The sequence below is a fragment of the Temnothorax longispinosus genome, chromosome 7, assembly GCF_030848805.1.
Source record: "Temnothorax longispinosus isolate EJ_2023e chromosome 7, Tlon_JGU_v1, whole genome shotgun sequence".
Lineage (NCBI taxonomy): Eukaryota > Metazoa > Arthropoda > Insecta > Hymenoptera > Formicidae > Temnothorax > Temnothorax longispinosus.
Window position 1 is genome coordinate 22464828 of NC_092364.1, and position 18972 is coordinate 22483799.

General features: G+C 45.4%; 2 protein-coding genes across 3 annotated transcripts; one reads left to right on the forward strand and one right to left on the reverse strand.

Moving 5' to 3' along the window:
- The first annotated feature begins 178 nt into the window (after positions 1-178).
- Positions 179-2945, forward strand: Dcp1 (decapping protein 1). Its single transcript, XM_071782860.1, has 4 exons — positions 179-742; positions 975-1431; positions 1527-1961; positions 2069-2945. The coding sequence occupies exons 1-4, from the start codon at positions 534-536 to the stop codon at positions 2309-2311; spliced, it is 1344 nt and encodes a 447-aa protein (XP_071638961.1). The 5' UTR covers positions 179-533; the 3' UTR covers positions 2312-2945.
- Positions 2946-3352: 407 nt separating this feature from the next.
- LOC139815754 (BMP and activin membrane-bound inhibitor homolog) lies at positions 3353-18121 on the reverse strand. 2 transcript variants are annotated; one of them, XM_071782890.1, is made up of 3 exons: positions 17572-18121; positions 4629-4916; positions 3353-4305 (listed from the first exon to the last, which is right to left on the reverse strand). In XM_071782890.1, the coding sequence occupies exons 1-3, from the start codon at positions 17717-17719 to the stop codon at positions 4046-4048; spliced, it is 696 nt and encodes a 231-aa protein (XP_071638991.1). In that variant the 5' UTR covers positions 17720-18121; the 3' UTR covers positions 3353-4045. The 2 variants fall into 2 exon arrangements, with proteins under 2 accessions (XP_071638991.1, XP_071638992.1); XM_071782891.1 differs by having other exon boundaries at positions 4629-4901; positions 17572-18119.
- Between the last annotated feature and the right edge of the window lie 851 nt (positions 18122-18972).

Here is an 18972-nt window from a genome sequence, read left to right on the forward strand (position 1 = left end):
TACACGATACTAGAATAAGCCAATCAACTTGCAGCTCTTACAGAAAAGCAGCAGTTTCATTGGCTTAAATCGAAACTTGGACACAGTTCTTGCATCGTGGACACCGGGCTTTATGGCCCTCGCACACTGGACTGACTGGACGCGATCTGGAATCTGGAAAAGGCAGAGCTCTCATTGGGCGCGTTCAGCAGACCATAGACCAAGCCGCTGAGTAGCAGTCGAACGTGCGTGGCTCACGTGGAGTCTAGCCAGACTCTCTCAATCTCAACTCTCAACTAGTTGTTGGTTGTTGGCCGTATGAGTAGACTTTCTCTCCACCCGGTGCCATTCTATTTCGAAGAAGAAGAAGAAAATACGACTCTCTTTCTCTCTCTCTCTCCGTGATTGGTGGTCAACCAGTGCAGTGGAGGAAAGAGTGAAAGAGGAAGCATCGCTGATCGCGCTAACCGCTCCGCTCCGCTCGTAATTGTCGGATCCCAAGTCGGGCTATTTTATCATCTTCATCATCATCATCATTGTTGTAATTTGTAATCATGACGGACCGAACGGAGCTGAGAATGAACGTGGCCGCTTTGAAACGAGTTGACCCCTATGTGAAGGATATATTGGAGACTGCGACTCACGTCGCTCTGTATACGTTCAACGCGGATGAAAATGAATGGGAAAAGACCGACATTGAGGGAGCTTTGTTCTTGTACTCGAGAAACGGCGAGCCGTACAACAGTATTCTCATAATGAACAGGTAGTATATAGCCTAACACCGAGGTGTTATACATATATCAACTATCAACCATCCAGGAAAATATAGCGTGTGACGTTTTGCTTTGCATCGCCAGTGGTTTACTTGAGAGATTTGCAAATTATTTTGATCCAAGTTTAGTATCTCATCTTTAAGTATCTTTAGTATCTATCTTATATATTCCTTATTAACAAGACTAAAAATGCCATATGACAAAAGTATATGTTTGTTACAGATTGAATACAAACAATCTAGTGGAACCAGTTGCTCCAGGTTTAGATTTGCAACTACAGGAACCATTTTTGCTATACAGAAATTCTAGATGCAATATCTATGGTATTTGGTTTTATGAAAAAGAAGAGTGCGTACGCATTGCAAACATGTTAAATAAACTTCTGAAAGAATGTGAAGAGAACCGTAAAATCGGTAACAAGCCGTTACTTAAGGCTAAAAAGACCTCGGGACCTAACGTAAACAATGTGGATATATTCAGTATGCTTAGCAAGGCGCAAGAGGACTTTAACACGAGCAGAGGTAGTAGCGGTGGTGGATGCGACAGTGGTAACAGGGTAACGGGATTGAAATCTCCGTCAGTTATGCCTATGATCGATAATATTTCGGGACCTCTAGCTGCTCCCTTAGGACCTGATGTCACCTCGCAAAGCGTTATGGACTTCTTTGCTAAAGCCAAGGTTAGCGTCCTATCTTATCTGCTGCTCTATTTGACATTATTTCTTAATCGCCCGCCGTCACGTCACTTGTACATTGTACTTGTATATTATGTCAGGTGAATACCGGACATTTCAAAGCAGGCGACCAACCTACTCCAGGAAGTACGGTTGCGGTTGAGAGTAAACCTTTACTCGCACGTTTAATGTCTCATCCAGCGGCGCATACTTTAGAACATATTGAGAAACAACAAAGATCTGTAACGCCGCAACCATCTCACCAGTCGCACGCGACAACGATTCCATCCGCAAACAAGTCTAAAAGACGAAACAAAGCGACTCCACAGCAGGACGCGGCGCCAATTTCTCAAGATTTGCCGCTACCTGTCACTCAGAACATCAATGATTCAAATGGGTCGATTGGATTTCTCAGGATACAGTCGCCGACCAATGTAACGTCTTCTACTTTAAGAAATCATCAAGCTTCAAACGTTACCAATTCCAATAACGCCAACCCACTTGCATCATTACTTGCTCATGCCTCTGGAAGTACGGTAAGAAAATTTGAAGGAAAAAAATCATTACCTTTTGTATTTGTTGAGCATATATATGTATATCGATATGTAATCGAGAGTCCTTGTTTTTTTCCTATTTGATTTAGTCATCGGACGATATTATCCCGGCGGCACCTACGTTGTCAGGAAGAGGCTCGGCGCCGGCGTTAATACCACCTGTGATGTTCGCCGCTCCCAGCCCACCTGAACCCGTTAGAACCCGACCGTTGGAACCGCTAACGAAGACTCAGCTTTTACAAGCGTTCACTTACTTGTTGAAAAGCGACCCGGATTTCATCCAAAAAATTCACGAGGCCTACGTCAAATCGTTGGGAGAAATACTTTCTTAAATTCACTCAATATTATTGTACTAATTACAAAAATACCCGTCATATGGGTTATGACTGATGAAAGGATTAAGCTAAATCTCGATATTCCTACTTGATGTGCATGTACATACATAAACGATATGTAATGCCCAGACCCGGTTCTTTTAAAGAAAAAGAAAATTTTTCTTTTTTGGCCGAAGATTAGAAAACAGATATAAGATAATGGAATGGGATACAATATAATATACAATAATATAATACCTTGAGCAGTATTTTTATAAAGTAATGCACTTTCTTTCGGGACAAAGTAAAGAGGAGAGTAGCAGATAGTCATAACCAGATATGGTATGAATGGAGAAATTTGTGAACATATTGAATGCTATACATAATAGAATTGAACGGTTTTTAAACTGTGATGCCAACACGTTTATATTACAATATATGCGCGTTTTATGATTGAAATTTCAATGCAACATGAAATTGTTTTTTGAGCTGGCCAAACGGAATACCTATTTTATAGAGTAATGACGTATCCTTCCTATATACCGGATACCGATATGGTATGTGTATGTTGTCGATGAAAATGAACAAGTAAATACAGACGCAATGAACAAAAATGCAGACGCAATAAACATAAATACAGACGCAGTGAAAAGACATTTAATATATATTACTCTACTTTGACTTTTATTCTTTCCTTTCGTTCCTCACGAGTAACATGTGTAAAACAAGGTCTAGACAGACTTGTATGTATTTATCTAGTCGCGTTACTATGTCGTACTATCACATTATAATGCTTATACGAGAAGAACGATGCTAATATGCTACGGAACGTAAAGTGCACGTTCTCACAAGTTTAATGGCTGTGACTCAATTGAAAAAATTATGTAAATCACAAATTTATTTTGCATTATAATAATTCTTATAGATCATTTGCGAAATATAATCCTCCCTTCTTTATTGACGTATACCATTCGTAAATTAAAGTTGTGTACTATATAATATTCTTGGGGAACAGAATTTAATGGTCGTGTAACGTTGAAGGATGTTCTCACATCATCGTAACTCGATAATATCATCAAATTTATTTGATTGTATCGTTCAAGATGATAAAAAATACATAGATACATATCTATATTTACAATCATATAGCGACACAGAAGCATACATTCATAACATGTACTTTGTGTCGTTATAACGTCATGTTTAAAGGATCGAAAAATCTTGACCCATTCTCACTCTTTGATCTCGCGACGACGCGTGCGCCGCGTCGACGTTTCGAGGAAATGCAACGAGTAATACGTTCATCATTACAATATATAATTTACACAGTAGTTGCTTTCTCCGTAGAATTCACAGCCAAGTGGAGCCTTCGACGGCCCGCTAGCTTTCACGACAGCTTCGGTATATGACTCTGCCTCTGTGGAACCTCGCAAATTTGCATACCGTTCTATTTCTCATATGAATGCATATTGTAAGAGAAATCAATGGAGTTGAAACAAAGTTAAATCGGACGAAGATTACTCGTCGCGAGGAAATCTTGTCCGGTTAACATAATCTTGATCGTTCTCAAGATTAACGTACGTTAAGAGTACCCGGTATTCTTCGCTACGCAAATATATATGTATACGTATATGGCGCACAACTCCGATTTCGTGAGTCATATACCAAAACTAGCGCAGCCAGTTCTATTAATTTAACTATTACTTAAAACACCTCTTATCGGGAAACTTTGTCCGAGGATCGCGAAATTTCTTAAACCAGAGGCACTTTTGGTGGTCCCAATAAGGGCGGCCCGTTATCGGATGTTCGATGTGGCACAAATTTATTTGCGTTTTGCGCCGGCATAGGTTGAAGCCATCTGACAGCTAGGCTGGCAATCATCAGCAGGACGATGAATCCACAGATAGCCACAATGATCGTCGCCGTCGGGAACCAGCCATCAGCCGTCTGACTTCCGCGACTGTTTGGATGCACGTGCGGGGCCAAATACGCTCGCTGATCGCCGATTAATACTACAATGATAACATCAAGTTACAAATTAAAATCAATGTTTAACGAACACAATTTATTTTTTCGAAAGTTTAGGAGATACTTTTAATTGTGTGTTAAAAGAAATTTAATTCGGTTTTGATGCTTTGCCAAGATTTTGAGCAACGTTCTTCTTTACGGATACACGTACATTACGATAATCAACGGTACATGAGAACGTGATAGATATGACAAGTGGAACGGTCCAGAGATATTATATTGTGTGTTGAGATTGTTGAGAATGTTTTTAATATCATGAAATCATGAAAGAGATGAAAGGGAGAAAGGAAGCTAGCACTCGTCGAACCTCGTAGAGTCTTATTGAGCCTATTTCTCATCGCGGGACTGTCCACGTGATTGCAGAGATCCTGATCGCAGCAGAGAAATCCTGCGGGGCACTGCCGACTTTTCAAGTTCTCGTCGAGGCAACCGCTATGAGCGGTATGCTCCGCTCTCGAAATCGGCGCATTTGCGTTCGATGGTAATTTAGTGAAGCAGCCCCTACCGCGACACATGTATCCCTGAGGAACGCATTCCGGTTGATTGCAGTAGCATCTTACTTCTCCCACGTTCGAGGAACCTGCAACCAAAAACCCTATAATGGTAAATAGTTTTTAAATTAGTTGGATTATATGTATTATATATATATATATAAAATATATATCTATATATATAGACGCAACTAAGTTATTTAACATTTTTATCAAAGTTGATTTGTTTCAGAGATCAGGAACATCGAGAAGGTCTCGCATCGAACATGCCTCGGTGCCTGACGCAGCGTAAATATACGTAACAAAGTTGATGGTTGGTCTCCCTCCAGACGCGAGGACTGTGAGTTAATGAGGACCGTACGAAATAAACGAAGAGAACAAGTGAGAGAGAGAAATAGAGACACGAGAAACGTTTATTACGATATTGTGAAGCCATCTTTATCCGCGCGCAAGCATGCTCGGCTTCGTTTACTCCAACCCCCGGTCTAACATCTTGCCGGGTTCCCCTCGCGACCTCGTCTTTCTCCACCGGTTTCTTGCTAATAAGCCTGCAGCGATGCCTTGCCTCTTTCTCTCTCTCTCTCTCTCTCTCTGTTTCTCTTTCGCTTGTTCAGTCTCTGCGAGCGAGCCTTGCAAGTGCCGGTGCCGGCCCCTCTCTCCGTTCGCGGCCTGTCGGGGTCCAGCTCATCGGGGACTAAAAAACGCTAAAACAGCCGAGTCACAAAAGAAAGATTAAAGTGGAGAGGATATATGGAGAGAGGCATGCGGCGCTGCTCCGCTGTGCGCGCATGTATCTCCCCCCTCTCTCTCTCTCTCTCTCACTCTCACTCTTTTTCTTTATCTCTCGATGCAATTCTGCATCAAATACCATGCACCAGAGAAAGAATAATAGAGCTTGACGATTTCATCGCGTTCCATTGCATGTGATTATATGTCGCAAATTAGGAAATTAAGGAAATAATACGTGGGTTGGGAAGTATAAGGGTGTTGAAAGGATATTTCAATTTCACATTGAAATCCAGGTCAGAAACATTCCAACAGTAGAGATTTCTTGTTCGCTCTGCCATTCATTTTATCAAGTTATTTTATCAAAATAAGTACGGAATATTTCTGTCACGACTTCTTACATTTTAAACGAACGACCAAAGATTCGTGAATATTTGAATTCTTTTCCTTAAAGTAAATCACTTTGGTAAGGTTCTTTCTACGTATTTTTACCCTGTAAAATATGCATTATTATAAGATACCGTAAACGTAAACGTAAAGTATGTATACCAGTTGAGTCGAAATAGACAGTATAAAAACAGTAGCCTTCCAAAATAAAAATATTCCAAAGAGAGGAATAGTCTCATACGCGTGTGCGCGCGCGTTTAAAATAAAAAGGAAAGGGGGAAAGCAGCGGGAGGTCGAGGGGCCCGGCCCGACAGAAGAGAGATACGACCGACAAGCCAGAGGCCGGGGAATAGCCATCCGAAAACAAACATACTGCATCGCGGAGTCGTTCGTTATGCGTCTACGGTATATTAATTATTCCCCAGCCCAGCCCAGTCCAACCTGGTCCCTGGACTCCCTGGTTCGGCCCAGCCCGAGGCCCACCGCCCAGCCCAGCCTCGGCGCGGCGACGTACCCTCTCTCCTCGCGCTTGCATTTCTTTTTTCGTTCCTTCGATATTGGACCCCATCGCCACCGGCAAGACTGACGTGTGTAACGACGACGATCAACGAATTCTCGATTATCGTGTGACGATAATCCAACGAATTTATAATTTCCACTTGGCAAGTGGAGTAAATTACGTATAATTTTAAACGCTATTTGATTTTCCAAGAAATTAACTTTATTTCAAGAAAAGACGCACGTAAAAATACGTCTTGATCGTGCGAAATACACGGTTCACAAGTCTCCTTTGTCTTTCGTAACCACTTGCTCTCATTGTTAGAAGATAGCGATTTCTCGTGACTCAGGGAGCATCGATAAGTACTCGATAATGCTATCGAGTATGCACGAAAGATTCGGGCGCGACAAAAGGATCATTTGGAAAATAAAAAAAGACACATTTCGGATTATCTTCACGCGCGATATTCGAGATCGCGGCTCCGAGTCGTTCGCCCGAGGCTAGAAAGCGCCGCTAGGCGGAAACTCGATTCGAACGAGTACCGTTTGTATGTACATACAATTAGAAGAGCGACGACCCATGTATGCGTAATATGTATATACGCGACATGTAGGATATGCAGGTATCTTTAAACCGCACGTCAGTGTCTACCGCGCGCAATGATGAAAGACTAACGAGTCTCTTCAAGTACCTATATCCATGTAACTCGCGAAAACATTGCGCAACGTCGCTTTGCTCAAGTACATTGCGAACTCTTTGTATTGAACGGTGAACCAAATGCATTAGCAAACGCGCTTTTCTAATTAGCGCGCGCGGTCCGAGCGTAACGGTAATTAGCGTGAGAGCGAAAATAACAAGTCGTGTCTCTGTTTGCGAGGATAACGAAAGAATTGTGAATTTATTTTTCGCAATAAATTCTTTACAGTGATTTAAAAATAATGTTTATTAGCTTATCAAAAGTTAAATCGATTATATCGACTTAAGTACGTGGATTTACTGTTCCGACCAAAAAACTGTATTTTAAGACCGACAAATAAATAATCGGCGCGCACGTATACTTACACGTAGACAACGTGGGAAAGCTATACAAAAGTCGCACAGAATTATATCATTATTATTAGGCTACTATCTTCTCTAAATTAACTGTTATATATATATATATATATATATATATATATATATATATATACAGTTGTTATGCTGTATATGTATATCTATATACGACTTTCAAGCAGTACTTGATCGTGAATCGTGACTAAAAAGGATTATCACGCGTTCGTTTCTATTGCGTATTCGATCGATTTAGATCATAAGCAAGTATTACACCAACTTTTAAGGACGCGAAAGAATATGTAGATATCCTATCGGAAATCAATAGAAATATTAAAATAGCACGTAGGATTATAAATGGATCGCAAATCGAAAAATAAAGTGGGGGTCGAGACACGTCTCGGGGACTCGGATAAAACGGCAGCGGCGAGACACCTGTTGGCACTTTATACGAGCGGAAGGGACTTACGAACTCGCGCGCGCGCGCACGTAGTTATATATGCGAAAAGGAAAAAGGGACGGCCGGCTCATCGCCTGGCGAAAGGCGAAAGACGAAAGACGAAAGACGAAAGGAGTGTTCGAAAGAGCGCTGGTGATGATGAAGAGGCCGAAGAGGACCGGTCTGTTGGTCTGCGAGAAGAAGCTTGCCCCAGCGATTCGTGAGAAACTTTCGTTGAGTGACGCGCTTCGTGTCTCGATAGGATTCGATTTAGAATCATACGATCCATTCGATAGTTTTATCGAGGTTTTGGAAAAATTTCAGAGTATTAATTTTTCTCAACGCGGTTAAATTTGGAAGGAAAGGAGTCAGAATTTCGGAGAGCGACTCTTAGCCAAAGCGACGGATGCCCGTGGTCTTGGAACTATACTGAACGACCGATCGAGTTGCAGGTTTATTTCATTATCTGAACTGCAGGCATCTGAAGCATGGCGATCGGTCGAATAAATTGTCAACTGTCATCGTAGACATAGAGCTAAGCTAAAGATAAGGTTCTCGCATAATCCTATGCAAGAATGTCCGAGGAATGTTTTTGTCGTCCTCAGGTTGTGAGGACGTATAAACAAATGCCGGAGGGATTACTTCGAGAGTAACGGCCTATGTTCTTAAAATGCATCCGTTTGAAAGAGAAAACAGAAACAGGTCAATAGAGCTCAAGTATTTTCGCTATGCGATGAACGAACCATCCCTCGGGCAAGGGACGAGGGACGAGGGACGAGGGACGAGGGACGAGAGACGAGAGGCGAGGGGCGTGGGGATCCGCCTGATCCTGCTCGCTCTCGGGGCTTTCGGCTAATTCTCGTTTCACAAAGGTACGGTATCGAAGGTGGTATTTGCGTTGGGACTTGTAACTATCGAGCCGGGCTCTATTCGAGCATTATGTGAGGAAGGGAGACTCCGAGACTCGAGACGATTCGGGAAGCGGGTGAACGCCGCCGCGCCGCGCCGCGCCGGGCCGGATGGTTACGGCCGCGGCGCGGCGGGGTGGCAATTAGCAAGAACAATGGAGAGCCGGGGTCCTTGTTCTGAGAAGTAGGCGGAGGGCTTCACTCCGGGGGCCCTGCCATTCCACGGCGAGGGGGCCAGGTACGTGTATCTAAGGTCCGGTATTCGGCATTCCGAATATACGGCCGAGCGCGGCGCGCGGCGTAAGTATATACACGATCCCGGCGTTTCGGCGCTAGAAGACAGGCTCTTGATGTTCCCCGAGCCTCGGCAACCCGGTGATTAGCCCTACTTAACTCGGATATGGGGACGCGACGCGAGCGGGCCCATCGGCAAGTAAAAGGCATCCTCGTCAATTATATGCAATTGCCAAATTGCTCCAAATTACATGCGTTGCTCCTCGAGGAACGCGGGGCCCTTTATGATAATTTTCGTGTTTTTTGCAGAGGCAACCTGCGACCATCTTTGATTATCGCTCACCGAAACCGCCCGTGATTAGCTCGAGATTCCAGTTATAATTAAACTTGAAATTTCAACTCGCGTCGTCACGATAAAAGTGCGTGAAATGCGATTCGACAGATGCCCAAGCCCAAGCAAGATATATACCTATATATACAATAGTTTCCATTATATATCTAATAATTCCATTAACAAATGGATTCGTCCATGAAACATATTTATTTATTTAATCGTTTGCGCATTCCACGCCAAGTTTACCGATCGCCGCGCGGATGGTAATCCTCGAGAAGATCGTCAGTGATCGAGGCGTAGTAAAGAGAGAGATCGGAGTAAATTAATGTCTCGATTATATCACGCGCGACAATAACTTCTCTCTAGTTTTCACATCTGTCATCTGTTTTCCAATCGATTCAATCAATATTTCGCGATTATCACCTTATCGTGTATCTCGTGGTGAGATAATATTTAATTTTTTTCATTTTCCCTATTCTTTATCGTCGCACGTCGCACGTCGCACGGAAGCAGCAGTGCACAGCACCAGCGAAAGCGTACTCGTCATGGAATAGTATCCCTTTAACGGAATAATGTCCCCTTGAGAGCCTTTGTTCCCGTTCGTTTGCGTGCGCAGCTAGCGCGAGAATCATAATGACACCCGACTCGCTCGTCAGCTCGTCACTAGTCAAGAGTGTCAAGACCAGTTGGCGCCGCCTAGCCAATGCCGATGTCAAAACGCTGGCTGCTGGCTGTCTACGTGCGCGAAACGAGAGAATCGTCACATCGGCCTCGCCGACCTCGAATCGCGCGATGCGCGACGCGCGACGCGCGACACCCGTCGAGCAACATGTTTCCTTCTGTTTTATCTCTCTCTCATTCCTTTCTCCCGACCTAAAATTACGAATCCAACGTCGACGGTTTTAACAACTTCTTTTTAACGGTTTGCTTCGCGATGCGTAAACGTTGGCAAACGAAACAAAGCGGTAACCCTAACCCCGAAGCTACCGAAGCGTTCGATGATTTATCGCGAGAACAATAGCTAAACGCGCGTACTCGATGTAGAAAGGAAGTGCGATCCAACCGCTCGAGACAGTTGTGACAGGGAAGAAGCGACAACGCATGACAGGACAATCGTCACATATCCGACCCTCGACCCTCGGCCCTCGGTATCCGGAGGCGGGAGGGTGTCTAGTAGACCGTTTAGATTCCCCCTCCTCTTACGTAGGAACGGTAGAAATTTACGAATATAAAAATCCACGTCGGCAATGATCGTTGGCGTCTTGTCGATCTTGGCGACAGCAGGTAGCAGGTAGATGAGCAGCCGCGGCGTCGCGTGCTCCGGCTCCGAGCTTCGGGAGTGCACGCGAGCGACCGCTAAACGGTATCCGTATCGCGTTCCTCATTCGGCCGGGGGCGCCGGGGCCACGCTTCATCGAGCGCTATCAATGAAATCGGAACTGTCTATCCTCTCTGCTACATAATGCATCGTTTATCTTACATGTAGATCTTAGATGTACATCTTACCATCTTTGAACATTACGCGATAAAATTTTCTTGAAATTTCGCATGTCGCGCAAAGTGAAAAACTAAATGTCGATAAAGTCTCGTTGATATCTTTCAAATCCTCCGTTATTTCATTATCAGTGAAAAATAGGACGTAGGAATACGCGATATAAATAAATTACAGTTTTAAGTATGTGCGTGCTTGTAAACTGTGCGTTTCCTTGACTAGAAATCATTGACACTGATTCCTAGAATATATCGCACGAGCATATCGCACTTATTTATAGAAACATATTGTGACTGCATCGATACGAGATCCTATTTCTGCAAGAGAACTTGGAGAACGCGTCGAAGCGGCGTCGCCAAATGTTACACATATGGACGGTTTTTCATCAAAACTCTTTACGCGAAATACGTACGGTGTCTTGGACATTCCTTCGCATAATCCAGCGCGACGCGGGCGCGGGATTCTCTCGTTTCTATCCGGCGTAATGATTACTTTCGCTCGCGGCTCGCGGCTCGCGGCTCGCGGCTCGCCTCGAGCGATGCAAACGCAAACACGTCATCGGTCGACGGTCCGCAAAAAATGCTGCGAAGGGGGAAGCTCGGAATCGCGTTAATTGATCCAGAACGGTCGCGCCGTTATTGGCTAGCTATCCGCGAGCTATCGCCACTCTCGGTGGTACGTGATTCCGATGCGAGGCGTGATTCAACGTACATGTATGTACACGAGAAAGATATCTCGTCCAACGAGTACGCGAGCAAAATACGCTGCGAAAATGCAAATAAATGTACGAAAGCGCAAACACGTTCGAGCTCTCATAGGACTAGGAGTAAATTAAAAGTAACAAAAAGGAATTTGTCTATTTGCGATTTGCGATTTACGTTTCTGAAACTATTATAGGCTCGCCGAGATCTCGCAATCTTGCACGGTCATCGTTACGATTGAAAAACTATCGACAATGAGAGCGATCGTCATTCTCGTCAATTTATAGATGGCAATGAGTCTAACGACGCTGACAAGCGACGCTGCGTCTCCTCCGCGGCGCGCGGCGTCCCGCCTCGCTCTCGAGAGCGAGGAGAGGGACGGCTCTATGCTCTCCGCTCTCTCGTCAATCATCGCGCGACGCGCATCGTAAGTTCGTTGATCGCCAAGCGCCAAGCGCCAAGCGTCGAGCGTCGAGCGTCGAGTGATCGAGCTACCAGGCGGCCGGTATAGTGGACAGCGCTCGTTCATTTGGATTCGACGCATCTTGATTCTCGACTTCTCGAGCTGCACATGCATACATGCCGTACGCGTACGTGCATATGTGCACGCGTGCCTGTCGCGCCGCATACGAAGCGTGCTATTAACATAACGCGCGCGTCTGTCTATTCGAAATGCCACGGATATAACGCGCGGTGATTGATAGCCGATTGTAAATAGCGAAAAGCAAACGTCCTCGGGTAGTCGTGTACCCGCGGAATGAGGCGCGATTTTGCATGGTCACGCACGCGTCTCGTCTCGTCGCGCATTTTTGACGAACCCTATCCCCTATCCCCTATCGCGGAATGCGCTTTGGGCGTCAAACGGACGGAAAGAAGAGTGAGCTGGCGCGGATTTGTGTTTGAATTTTGCGTGAGAACCATGACATTCCTGGATTATTTTCTTTTATCGACTACTTTGTAAACGTGGTATTGTATCCCGTGAATGTCCAGCTCAATAAAACGGACGACGCGTTCTAAAGAGCGAGGCTATATTTATAGCGAGATCGCGTACGCGTGATCGTTTATGCGATCGTATACTTACGTCTATACGTGATTGTATGCGGCGCGGCGCCGTGGAAAGCGCGCGCGTACGTTTTACATAACAAAGGCGAGAGAGACCGAGAGCATCGCCATGAATGTTAACGTGGACAACGTACCTATGCGTTATTATGTAAATACATCTGGTGATAATAAAGAAGCTCGTGTATCGATACGTATAGTTTTACTGTAGCCATCGCGCTTCTCGAGCGATAAGTATACGAATGAATCAATCTCAAGTTTTCCAAATTTATTCACGAGAGAAAGTTAATTCTTTCGTTGTACGCGCATATATTCAATCGTGATAGCTCTGATTTATCGGTAGAAAACCGTTTATTTGTTTTAAATCTACTACCGGTCGCGCGGTGTATATAAACACGCCTCTCTGGCCCATGTTTCCTCGTTCGTTTACAGTCTTTACAGAATATCCTTATTCTCAAAAACCTCGGCTCTTCGCGAGCTTTGGAACGAACGAACGAACGAACGCGGAATCAAAAATCACGTTTCCCCAAGGACGCAAGTTTTACGAAAGAACGATAGAACGAATAGTCTACGAGGCTCTATTCGACATTCGACCCCGACGCGCGCGACGGCTTGAAATGATACCGCTGTAAACGCGAAGCATTAAATCGTAAACAAGTAGTGAACGAGATCGGGATCGGGATCGGGATCGTATATGACGTAGCATGTCGGAACACCTGTCATTTGCCTACACGGGTAAAGTCGTGACGAAGCGATAAATCTGCAGATGTATAACGTGTGTTGTTTTTTAAGTAATCACCGAAAGTAAGAAACGTTTCGATTAAGCGGTAGCGTTGGCATTGGCGTTGGCATTGGCGCGTCGTCAGTCGTCGAGTCGTCACGTACTTCCCGACATCGAATAAACGGAATAAGAAACTTTACGTGCGAGCGGAAAACTTGCATCAGCGGCCATCGAACGTGTCGTTAACTTTACGCGTCGCTCGTCGAGTTGTTTTTGCTCAAGCCTCAATCTAGATGTGGTATGTGGTTTGTGCAACCATTGTGGCGAGGCGAAAGCGCCTATTACTTGACGCGCGGTGACTTTTAGTCGGTGAGCGACGCTTTTATGTCCGTCGTACGTCCGCCATCTTAATTAACAGTTGGTTATTTAATTAATGGTGGAATGCACAAGAGTACAACGTCGATCAAAATCAGTTTCCATCAACGGGATATGCATATTATACACGTTACATGTGTGTGCGCGGATCAAGCCCCATTTGTTCGGCGCGTAGTGGTCGAAAATTTGATAGATGACAATAACGAGTATTTCACGTCGCGCTGGTTATTTGGCTACGTTTTTGTAGCAAACGTAAAATACGCGTCATGCGATGGCGTTCGCGACGTACGTGCGACCGGTGCGACTGCGACAGCGGTCATTTCCGCGTGCCACTATTTCCTAAACAATAACAATAAGTGCGGACGTTGTAACGCGCCGCGGTAACGGGGCATGCGAGGGTATCGCGGCAAAAATGCGTAGGGTATTTTCCATCGCGCCGCCCGTATTTGTCATAAAATATAATTCTGGCGAAATATTATCGACGACTCGTATCGCGAACGTGACGACGTGGCTGTTTAAACTTAAAAAAGTAACGTCTGATCCTCTCCTCTCGCATCCTTGAGCAAATTCCACGAAGCAGGGCAGACCCATCGTTACGACGCCGGGTATAGCGATCGCTTCGTGGGACACCACATATGTGTAGTGTATTAGTGTATACGGCTACGCTAAGTATTTATGTACGGGACGTACATAGCCAAAGAGGTAGAAACTCGTCACGCACGCATGCACATCCGTGTTGCCGACAGGCGCCACCGAGTCGAGGATGTGTGCGTGCGTGCATGCGTACGCCAGCTGTATACGCGGTAGTCGCCGCACCGCGCGCCATGGTACTTGGCAGGAGCGTGTGTGCGGGCGCCGAGCCGGACGCACGTGTGTGTCAGTGATAAAACCGGGCATATGGATGCATACGCTTCGCTCTCATCGTCGTCGCTGTCGTTGTCGTTGTCGTCGATGAGCTCGCATTTTTCGTTGTGTCGCGCCATTCGCCACTCGAAAGACAACGGCGCGGCGGCTCGACACAGCACGGCGGCGGCGCGGCGTCGGCGGCGACGACGATACTATGAATAACGATTAATAACGGTGTAGATCGAAGCTACGATTCAATCAAATTTTCGACCAATCATCAAGAATATGTCATCGATAAATTCACCCTTTGCGCATTTATCTTTAAACGTACGTACACGCTCGACAATAATCTCGATGTAAATTGTATCACAGCTAGTAAGAAACATTATTTAAGCACGTTTTTTCATATCGTAAAACTGCTTTCGATCTCTGAAATCCGCGATAGAAAATATAAAAGATATCACACGTTGTTGTGGCGAAACCCGCGGTTCTCGACGATTATGACTTCGCGTAACGAATTAAAAATGATATTACATCATTTTTCAACCTGTCGGGATTGCGAGACATGCAGCGAAAACTAAAAATAAAATTTATATCGCAGAAATATATAATCGTCTCCATCGATGCTGTTGATTGAACGTACATAGCTCGCAGTCTCTATACGCGACTCGTATTACGAAATCTATAAGACTAGATGACACGTTGACTTATCGTTACGTAGCCAATCGACCCTTGATTTCGCATGCAGGCACGCGTGCTAACAGGCGAATCTTTCGTATCGGACGCTGTCATTGTACGCGAATGGTTTAACGAGCGAATCATCGAACGCGCCGCATTCGGATTACCGACTTGGCGATATCGAGGTCTGCAGCTTTGTCGAAGATGCGAATACGGTCGAGAAGCTATAACTAGCGAACGAAATGGTTCCGTGGAACGTGGAATCGACGTTCTCTCTCTCTCTCTCGTGCGCGCGATGCCAAATGCCAACTAAAACCGAACGCATTTTCTTCCTATAACAATAAGAATTTTCTTAAAAAGGTTAACGGCGAACTTTATTCTAATATTTACTAATCTAAGAATAATAAATAATGCGCGATTGATATACATTTATTTAGAACGTAGATTCTGTAAAAAAGCTAGTCCCATCGTCTGTCTGTCAGATTTGAATTCACTTGGTTTTTTTTAAGGATTATTCAAGGAGGAAATAAAAATATGACACGCGGACGTGATGCAACAATGTTGCGCTACGCGTGCAACAAGCGTGTCGGTATTTATCATGCATATATAGGTATAACGCACTACGTACTCCACTACTCTACTATCCGCGCGTCTAGCTGGCGCCCATCGTCTGTTTTATCGTCTCTTTCTAGTCTCGCGACTCGCGACTAGATCGTGCGAACGACGAACGTTCAAAATTATTAGCTCACATCTCACGACCGACGACGCGACGTACGTCTTGGTCCAACTATCTCTAACGCAGCCCAGTTATACGCACGTGCGTGAATACGAGAGACAAAGAGTCGCAGAGTTAATTATGGGGACGGGGAAAAATGATAAACGTTAAACGTTAAACCACGCTACGTGGTCGCTGACGTACCTATTACCTGAAGAAACGGTACGCCGTTTGTGTGCGTATGCGCGTCTCTGTGTCTGTGCCTGTATCGATTGGGTGCCGTGCCACGTGAGAATTATTATATACATGCGCGGTTCAACGTGAGAAGATGAAAACAAGTGGGAGGAAAGAAGCGCGCTAGGCCGCGTGATGCTAGCAGCCGCCTTTCTCGCGGATATAAATCTATCGATCGATCGTGAATCATTCGTAGGCGCCTCGCGCCTCGCGCCGCGTTCGCCCCGCTCGATTCGAGTAAGTAAACGATTTTATTGCTCGCCTCGAGCATTCCACGAGTCACGACGACCGACCCCCTTTCAAGATAGTTTACACCGTCGCGTAATAGCCTTTGTTTGTTTGCAACTAAAACTGTTTCGACAAATTCTTTGGCGCCGAGTATTTTTGGGAGGCCTCAGGCCACCCTTCTCGCGACGTATCTATACACATAATACGCGTATATAGACTTACGATCCAACGATTTAACTTTTTAAACACTCGCGTTTTCTCGTTCAGTCTAAATGGAAACGACTTTGACGAATCGATTTAAAATTTATCTCGCACCTGTGGACATATCGATAAACGCGCACGTTATTGTTCCTTTATCTTGGAAAAAATAAAAAAAAAATATATATATATACATATATATATAATGTATTGAAAATACGTCGTTGCATCGAGGTCACGTAATACTTGATTGCCAGTTGTTAAATCATCAAAGGTTTCGTCACATTCCTGCGTCTAACTTTTATATCGCGACTCTCACGTAAATGCATACGTGAGCTATATAGCGACAGGCCGACAGTCGACACTGTCGACAGCCGATAGCCAGCGTTCATTCTTGCTAAATTCATAAGAATTAGTAAAACAAGCATGCCGTGCCGAGCACGTGGCCGCGCCGTGTTTCCTGCGTTCACTCACACGCAAATATATCGCACCTTTGCTAGCTTATAAGTATATGATAGATATCAAAGCGCTATGATTTACATCTGCGTTAAAATAATAAAAACTCATTTGTCTAAGTTTTGAGTGATGGATGAATTAATTAAGGATCGATCCATCCACATGTTGACCATCCTGTTAAAACCTAACCATGTTTCTTTGCTATATCGACCACGTTGTTTTTACATTTCTACATGGAAAAGCGACACGCAACGTTTGTTTAGAATGGCGATATCGCGCAAGAAGGGTAACGCGAAGTTTGGTTAAGTTAAGATATATAACTTGCGCGAATTTGGCACAACGTGCAACGCCGCTCGCGCTTTCGCTTTATATTCGAACATGTATATGTACACTGTAAAATAGCGTTTACCTCGTTCGCTTAGGCTTACAATTTACACGTGGGGGGAGATAGATATATCTAAACGGCGCGTTATATATACCTTTATCGATGGCTCGCGCCTCGTTGTCGGCAAGCACCTCGTAATCTTCCGGATCGAACGTTGTCGGCGCACCGCTGGTGACAGCGACAATGAGAGCTGTCGTCACCAATGTCACCATCGCGATAGTCAATACGTCGCGCGGCAACATTCCGAACGCGACCGAACGCAACTCTCGGCTCTCGGCAGTCTCGGCTTGAAATCGATTTGGATTTGATCTCACAATCACAATCAGGATAACTGTCCACGTGGTGAGTCTCTGAGTCTGTGTCTGGCGCCGATCGCGGCGTCCACGGCGTGTTGGTCGTCAGAGCGATCGATTTCCAAAAATCTGGCATGTGTTTCCCTCGAATTAGAGCGTCGAGATTATCGCTGCGCGGCGCGCATAACGCGAACGCGACACGCGCGTACGCCGTACGCGAGCGCGTTTCGGCAGAAGAAACGATCGGCGAGGCTCGCGAAGACACCAAAGTGGAGCCGTGGAGCGTCGGCGAGGCGCGAGCGACACCCTACTCCGACGATGTCCGGCGGCTGACTGACTCACTCGCTCGGCCGCTCGGCGGCGCTCGGCTCGCTCGGCTGTCGCCGCCGTCGGCGCCGGGCGCCGCGCCGCGCCGCGCCGGCCACCTCGGAGCCGGAGCGTCGGAGCTGGGCTGTGGTGGCTATGCTCGGCGTGCACCCGCGCCATCCGGTCTTCGCTGATCTGATCGCTCCAAGAGCGCTCGCTTCGAATGATTTTTAAAGGAAAGCCGCCACTCGTTACCGTACACGTCGCTCATCGATTTTTCACATAGACGCGGTCGCGGAACTAATATATTACACGGTACAAGAAATTTTCAAAAATTCTTTGTGCTTTGTGCCAAAAACACGTGCGCCACGTAAACGGTATTCCATTCAGACGCTCGCTTTTAGAACCGCTTTTAAAGAGCTTTTAATTCAATACTCGGGGGAGAAAATTTGTTACATGTATATATACATACATACTGGTATATTTTGTGACTCGTATATTACCGAGAGATAATCGGACTAGCGTGACGTATCGGACGTCGATTACTTACGTTAACGATGTAAGCATTGTAAGCGGTACACCCTACACCAGGAACGTAGCATTAACATGCGATCAGCCGACGTCACCCCGTGTGCGTGTAAGTAGCGCGAAATAGTATGCGTGCGATTTGTCAGCGGAAAGTCGGTGAGAACTGCGGCGCCGAAGGGGACGATGGCGCCTGAACCCTGACGCCAAAGTGGTGCGACGCGTCATGCTTTGCCTGCTTTTTCCCGACGACGCGCGACGCGACGTCGATCGTCGGACAGTTTTCTTTCGCTACTATTCTGTACACATGCTGTCTCTTGTAATCCGATTATTAATTTATATTACGAATATTACGCCTTACAACCTTAGGA